General features: G+C 37.5%; 1 protein-coding gene across 1 annotated transcript; it reads left to right on the forward strand.

Annotated features, from left to right (window-relative positions):
* Positions 1-4143: 4143 nt before the first annotated feature.
* LOC149215917 (disease resistance protein RML1B-like) lies at positions 4144-5748 on the forward strand. The gene is made up of 2 exons (XM_089391115.1): positions 4144-4271; positions 4478-5748. Exons 1-2 carry the CDS (start codon positions 4171-4173, stop codon positions 5202-5204), a joined length of 828 nt encoding a protein of 275 aa, XP_089247241.1. The 5' UTR covers positions 4144-4170; the 3' UTR covers positions 5205-5748.
* Positions 5749-8599: the final 2851 nt, after the last annotated feature.

Consider the following 8599-nt stretch of genomic DNA (forward strand, 5'->3'; position numbering starts at 1 on the left):
AACAACAAGTCTAAAATGGAACAGCAAGAAATGTTCTAAACTAAATCATTCACTCAAACAACCATCAATTGAGGATACAGTAGCAATAACTCATTCCTCTGGATATTGATGCAATTGAAATCAAACACACAACATTAAATAGCCAATTGGAAAGTGCAAAGAATTAAATCAATCGTATTACTACAACTCAATGAAAATGAAACAATTGTGCTAATTAAAAGAATGCTGAAAGGTAAGCTTAAATAATTGCAGAAAGTAAATAAATAACAACGCTAAGTATTAGAACTGAATAGCCAAACTTATATAACTGTAATGAACAGAAAATTGTTAAATTACTGGAGTGATCAGCGCAGCTTTGAAGATGAAATGAACAACGCAACAACATGCTGACAAAAAGCAGTGAGCTCTGTTAAGAAGGAAATGAACAGCAACGCAATTTAAGTACAGTATATAAAACATATCAGTTTATTCAGTCTGGAAATACCAATCAGTAAAATTACATGATTACGATAAGTAGAAATAAAATCAAACCATCACACAATAAAGATCATGAAATAATGGTACAGGAACGGCAAGTGAATCCACCGGGGTTGGGCCCGTAACCACCAGTGATCACTGCCGGTAGTGCTTCAGAAGATGCGAAGGAATAATAACTCTGCTTATATATTGATAATCAAATTGAACAACATTACATTGAGTGGTGCCTTCTCAGTAGTGAGAGTCTGCAAATAAAATTACAGTTCAACATAATACTCGTTCCATCTCTCCCCCTATCCTATCACTCTTGAATCTCCAATTCTACATCCTCAATTCCATCATTCGAATCCCAAAAGTCCTTCTGAAGTCATCCTGAAGCCCCCCTCTCTCTGATCTTTGTTTTCATTTAAATAGAGAAAGATCAGAGAGCAGTTACAACATAGATAAGTACAACATGATTTCTTTTACAAAATTGGATGGATTCTAACCAATTGATCAACAAGAAAATATATTTCCATTTAACTTCCAACAAGAGCAAGGCGAATTTGGGTTTGCAGCTGAGATTTGGAGGACGGCCGCAACAGCAAATCTAAGAAAATTGTGCTCAAAGAACCCTACGTTTCTCTCTGTACAAGGCGAATTTGGGCAAACCGTTCTTTACAAAAGTTAATTGGGCCCGTTATGGACAAAACCCATGTTCCGGATTTCTCAAATTCGTCTTCATTTTCTCAGAATCTCAACCGCAAAACTGTCACTCCTTAAACCAGCGAATTTCTGAGTTGGCAGATTTAAAAATCAAATCTTCAATCTGGAAGTTACCTTGGAGGCTAAAAATGGTGAATAATGTTATAACCAACTTATTAGAACTATCATTGGTAAAATAATGCATAATCATCAATTTATTAGAAATAAAGGAGAATAAATAATATAAGAGCATAAATCATCATAAAATGGATTTATATAATAAATTATAATAAATGACATGATGAAGAATGGTAGAAATGGGTGGAATAAACGTTCACAAGTGACAATAATAATGGCATATTAACGACCCAACAGGCCCGTGGGTCAAACTTAAATAATTGTGATAATAAAATCACAAAAATATTTATTATGTTTCTTAATTATAATTTTCAAATCACAAAAATTTTAATTATATTTCTTAATTTTAAACCCATACAAAATTCTAATATATACATACAAAAGAAAAGAACAATAAAGAAGAAGGATTCAAAAAATATTTATCAGTGGAATTGGGAAGAATAATAAATTTGCAAAATATACCTATAAAATATAAAAACAATGAAAAACAGTTTCAGATAAAATGGTTTATTAATGGAATTGGGATAAATAACAACTTACTTTTATGCTGATTTCTTTCCATTTATTTTTAGATTAAGAAATAAAATTATGGTGATTCAACAAAAGTCTAGAAAAGAGGAAGTCAATGGTCATTACCGAAATTAAAAAAATTGCAATTTTTTTTAATTTGGGTAATGACTTTTGACTTCCTCTAGATTAAACATATACTTTAATAAATAAAAAAATTATGATAAATAACTTAAATGTAAAATAAATAAAAAAATTTGTGATAAATAACTTAAATATTTACATTTCATTGGCTTCCTCTGCATTAAACCTATATTTCAACAAGTCAGAAATTTATGATAACTAACTTAAGCATTTACATGTAAAATTTACTCAACATTTATTTTTATTCAATGCCAAATACATTTGAAAAAAGAATACATGACACGGAAGCTTAAACCCCAGGCGCTTGAGTAAATAATTCTACCTTTATTTTTTATGTTTGCCAATCATGTAATGCCATCATGAAAATAGCACTAACATGTCACCATCTTAGGCATCCCATCATGAAAATAGCACTAAACACCTACATACAGGGTCTTTATTGTTCTGTATAGTGGGATGTGTATCATTTAAATCCAACGTTACACATGCAATGCATAAAGCACGCCCATTAGAACAAATGTAATAACTGCCCATCCAATGCATAGAGACACACATTAGAACAAAAGTGACAGAGTCGTCTAACTAGGCAGAGGAATTTCCTGGACAGCCAAAAGTAGTCAGAATCTAGGCAAAAAAATTTCAAAAAATTTGGTATACGCAGTGTTTGAATAGTGTTTTTGTTGGTGGAAATGGATTCAACACCATCACAAATTTCTACGACGCCTAAAATTTTGAAATTTAACAACTATAATTTAGATTTACAAAAATCCTTGCCGAATTTTCTTTAAATATGACTGGAATTTCCATAACTTTCCGGGCAACTCCTCTGCCTCGTTAAACTACGCCCAAAAGTGACAGCTACCCAATACTTCTAAAACCTTTGCAATAGATTAATGCAGTCACCTAGAACACTTCGAGCTATCTATCTACACTACTGCATAGCATCATTTTCACTAGAGATCTCTACAGGCCTGCAACGCATTCCTCCAATGATCTAACTACACGCCTGCGCATAATCATTTTGGCCAGAGATCTATTGTTGCCTACAACGCATTCCTCCAGATATCTAAGTACATAGTTGAACATCATCATTTCAAATTTTATTCTATCCATCTATTCTTTCCAAATTCTATGGCAGAAATAACAACCACCCCTCATCACCCTGACATTGCTTCCTCCTCCATGGCCTCTTGTTCTGCGTCGGCGTCGACTCCTTATGTCCATTATGACATATTTAGAGACTTCACCATTGCTCTCTACAGTCGTCTTATTCATCGTGGATTGCATGTTTTTCTAGACTAGTTGGACTTCAACGATGAAGAGGAGTTTCAATCTCGAATGGAAGATGCCATTTCACTAGCCTCTCTCCAGATCACCATATTTTCTCCAAACTATGTTCAATGGAAATGGTCCATGGATACGCTTGTCAAGATGACAAAGTTGGAGACGCCTATTCTCCCCCTTTTTTATAAAGTCGAACCTTTTCATCTCAGGTTTACAAGCAAAGATGTCAAGGGACCATATGCTCAATTGTTGCGTGCCCATGAGGAGAAAGGACGATATGACTCACAAATTATTGAGGCTTGGAGAGACGCTCTGTGTGAAGTTTCCAATATAAGTGGTTTCCAACTGGAGGAGAGTAATGGGTGAGCATTTCCTACTATTCAAATCCTTAATGATCATTTTCAATTTGATCGATTAGCAACGGTTTCTCATCATTGTGACTTAATACATAAAAGTGTTTCTCACTGCTTATTTTACACTCTGCTTGACTATTTAGGGGCCAGGAGGTGCTCTTGGGTAAATTCGTGGATAGGGTCTTTGGAACTTGTCCTCCTCGCGATTACCATGTTTTCTTGAGTCATCGCGGGCTAGACACAAAGGAGAAATTCGCCCAACCTCTCTACGATTGTTTTGTTTCCCATGGATTACGAGACTTTTTAGACAAGCCGGAATTGGTGGGGGCACTCAAGATTGAAACTCAAATAGAGGTGCCTATTCAATTCACGTATGTCAATATCGTTATATTTTCTCCCAGATTTCTGGAATCTTCTTGGTGCATGGATGAACTCTTCCTCATGACAAAGGCCACGGGTACCATTTTACGTGTTTTCTATGAAGTGGAACCTTCCCATCTAGATGGAATTTACATTGAAACCCTGTACTCTCACCACCGAGAGAAACTGAGATATGACACAGAGACTATTGAGAAATGGAGACATGCTCTTGCCAATGTCCCAAAATCAAATGAATTCATGTTGGCCGAGTAAGAATTATTGTCATATTTTCCAAGAGCATCCTTGTGTGATTACAAATTCCAGGTATCTAATACTTAATTATTAATTTTGCTATTCATCCAATATGTGTAGTTTACTTTACTCCAAACCCATTAAACTGAATCTGCAAATGGATATAAGCTCTCGAACTTTTCCCATCCCTCAAGTGTTGTTTTCAATTTGTTGGAATATATGTCATTAGAGTAGGTATTTCTCACTACTTATTAAATTATTTTACTCTTTTCTAACAGAATATTCAGGGAGGAGCTCAAGGAGGAGCTTATGGATAAGATTGTCGAAAGGGTGTTGAAATATATTCCAAAACCAGCACCATCAGAGCTCATGATAAGCTCCAAAGAACATAGAGCGGTGAAAAGTGTTCTATACAATGTTTCAAAACAGTCAGAAGTCATCCCCGTGGAAGACTTTTATATTGGGCTGCCGGAAAAATTAGAAGATTTCGAGAAGGCAGTGCTATCGCAGCAAGAGGAAAAGTGTGTAGAGGCCAAGGTTGTGGGAATTCTGGGTGGTGTCAGAATTGGGAAAACAACGCTGGCGAAAGAAATTTTCAAGTGTAAGAGATCAAATTACAAAGAATCCTCCTCTTTGTTTAATGAGAGAAACTATGTTGCGAGAAAATATGCTCTAAAAGATTTGCAAAGTAAGATCATTAAGGACTTGAAACATAGTCTCAGTAAAGAAATTGAGAGTGATGAAGAAGGTAAAGAGATACTCAAACAGCATCTCCGATTGTGTCAGGCTCTCGTGATATTAGATGATGTTGATCATGTGGATCAACTTTATGCATTGACATTAATCCTTCACCCAAAGAGCTTGATTTTGGTTACCTCTCGTAGCAAAGATGTCCTCAATAAGTTAGGCATCGTAGATTCATCAATTTATCATCTAGCTAGACTAAATAGAGAAGACTCCCGAAAGCTTTTACTCTCTTATGCCTTCAACCTCCCGAATCTATGACACCCGTCAATTTATCATCTACTTGGACTAAAAATACAAGATTTACAGAACCTTTTACTCTCCTATGACTCTAATTGCCCATTTCCACAACACACCCTTTCGATGATCCACTATTTGAATCTCTAGTAAATTTTTTTATAAAGGCTTGCGATGGTTTGCCAAAACCGTTGAAAGAGCTAGGGGAGAGTCTGAGAGGAAAAGACAGATCTGGCTGGGAAGAGCAATTGAATCAACTTCGACACAACTGCAAACTACTTATTGAGACAAATCTTAGCATTTGTTATGATTCACTAAATGAAGAGGAACAACAAATATTCTTAGATGTTGCTTGCTTCTTCATAAGTGAAGACAGAGATAGTGCAACAAGGATATTCGGCATGGAAGGACTTGAGAAGCTAGAGGACAGATGTCTATTGCAGGTGACTAGTAAAATAGAAATGAATGAATTCCTGTGAAATTATGGAAGAAATAAGGCTAACAGAGTAACGCCACGTCATCTTTGGCATCAGGAGACCAAGAAAATCAATGATTTTCTCGAGAAATTGCCATCTGTATGTGCTTCTGCAATCCTTTAAACCTTTGTAAACCTTTGAATTTCTATTTGTTCTTAATAGAAACACATATTTTGTTTATTCGTAAGAGAGATGCATCTCTGTATTTTATACTTATAATGATTGAACATGAACTAGCCCAATTCCATGGAATTACAATGAATGGAGACCCTAGAGATGAAACTGAAATGCCATGTTGCAAACAGAGTGGTGAGACGTTTAGTGGTTCCAGGGAATTTGAAATTTCTTACAACTCAAGGTCGTTATGTAGAAAAGATATTGACCAGGGTGGGATCAGCAGATTCCTTATGGCTAAAGTGGAATAAGTGCACCCACTCTTCTCTTCCTCCCTAGATTTCAATGGAGAAATTACATGTTTTAGAAGTGGGCAGAAGCAAATTAACATAATTGTGGCAAATTGAATCTCAGGTTTGGTAAAAAAATTTGTTCGTTATTCCTTCGTTTCATTTCATTTCGTAGATGAAAATCATCTGATAGTTGATATCTAAACATCGCAGGTTCCTCTCCAGTTGCGAGAGGTAAATATCAGTGCTCCCCTTTCATGGTTTCCACAGTCCATAGGTCAACTGGAGTTCCTTGAAAAGATTGTAGTTAAATGTTCTGGACCACTCCCATTCATAGCTTTGTCGGAAGAATTTTGTTGGTTGCGCTCGTTGAAATACTTAGAGATGACAGAGTGCTTAGGAATGATGTCGCTGCTTGATTCCTTCGAAGATCTAGCAAACCTCCAATATCTCGATTTAAAAGGTGCTTCTTGCTTGCAGATACTTCCAAAATCATTCGGGAATTTAACTCTACTCAAGTATCTATCTGGAAGGGTGCAGTGAGATATGAGAGTTGTCTGGTCTAGAACATTTCACTTCTTTGGAGATGTTAGATGTTAGGGGATGCAAGAATCTTGAGAGCATACTAGAGTTGGGGCAGCTCATAAAGCTCCAAATACTAGATGTTAGTGGATGCAACCAGATAAAAAGGCTATTAGGTTTAAAACACTTGAATTCTTTGGAGACGTTTATTGTTAGCGGATGCTAGAAGCTCGAGAGCATACCAAGGTTGGGGCAGCTCACAAAACTCCAGAGCATAGGAGGGTTGGGGCAGCTCACAAAGCTCCAAACACTAGATGTTAGTGGCTGCAGTGAGATATAGACATTGCCAGGCTTGAAATATTTGACCTCGTTGGAGACTTTTAATGTTAGGGGATGCGAGAAGCTCCAAAGCATAGATGTTAGTGGAAGTAGAGAGATACATATGCTCTCAAGTTTGGAACATTTGACTTCTTTGAAGAAGTTGAATGTCAGTGGATGCAAGAAGCTACAAAGATTACCAAGTTTGGGGTTACTCACAAAGCTCAGAACAATAGATGTTAATGGGTGCTCTGAGATACAATCGCTCTTATATTTTGACCATTTGACCTCTTTGAAGACGTTGAATGTTAGTGGATGCAAGAAACTGCAGAGCATAAGAGGGTTGGGGCAGCTTAGAAAGCTTCAAATATTAAATGTCAGCAGATGCTATGAGATACGAGAGCTGCCAGGTGTGGAACTTCTAGCCTCTTTAGAGAGGTTGAATATTAGTGAGTGCAAGAAGCTTCAGAGCATACGACCATTGGGGTAGCTCAGAAACATCCGAGTACTAGATGGTCGTGGGTGCCATATACAATGGCTCTCAGGTTTGAAATATTTGACTTCTTTGAAGAAGTTGAATATTAGGGAATGCAGAAACCTGCATCGCATACTAGGGTTGGGGCAGTTCAGAAAGATTCAAATATTAAATGTCAATCGATGCTACAAGATACGAGAGCTTCCAAGTGTGGAATGTCTCACGTCTTTGAAGACGTTGAATGTTAGTGAGTGCTCAGACCTTGAGAGCATACCAGAGTTGGGGCAGCTCACAAAGCTTCAAATATTCACTGTCAGTCGATGCTAAAAGATACGAGAGCTTCCAGGTGTGGAATGTCTCATGTCTTTGAAGACGTTGAATGTTAGTGGGTGCCAGAAGCTTCAGAACATACCAGAGTTGGGGAAGCTCACAAAGCTCCAAATGCTAGATGCTAGTGGTTGTCGTGAGATGCAATCGCTCTTGGGTTTGGAAAATTTGACTTCTTTGAAGACGTTGAACATTAGGAGATGTGATGAGCTGCACAACATACAAGGGTTGGCCCAGCTAAAAAAGCTCCAGATACTTGATGTTGGATGCCAAAAGCTGCAGAGGATGCCAAGTTTGGAACATTTGACTTCTTTGCAGACGTTGGATATTACAGGATGCTGGAGCCTGGAGAGCATACCAACGTTGGGGTCGCTCACAAAGCTCTGAAATCTAAAGCCTTTTGGATTGAGAAGCCTATGAGAGCTGTCAAGTCTAGAACATTTGACGTCTTTGGAGACGTTGACTCTTTCTAAATTGACATTGATCGAGAGTATACCAGGGTTGGGGCAGCTCAAAAAGCTCCAAACACTAGATATCAACTTTTGGTGTATGCAAACGCTGCCAAGTTTAGAACATTTGACTTCATTGCAGAGCCTGCGAGTTTATAGATGCCAGAATCTGCAGAGCATACCAAGTTTGGAGCACCTCACAAACGTTGAGACACTGAGTGTCACTTCCTGCGGTGACATAAAATCGCTCCAGTGTTTGGAACATTTGATTTCTTTGAAGAAGTTGTCGATTGGTGGATGCAAGAAGCTCAAGAGCATGCCAGGATTGGGGCACCTCACAAAGCTCGAGACACTACATATCATGAGATGCCAGCAGATACAAACGCTCCCAGGTTTGGAACATTTGGTTTTTTTGAAGAAGTTGGATGTTAGTAGATCCCGGATACAA

This window comes from Pinus tabuliformis, chromosome 1_1, assembly GCF_031772625.1.
Source record: "Pinus tabuliformis cultivar Carrire ecotype Pingquan chromosome 1_1, CPIR1, whole genome shotgun sequence".
Lineage (NCBI taxonomy): Eukaryota > Viridiplantae > Streptophyta > Pinopsida > Pinales > Pinaceae > Pinus > Pinus tabuliformis.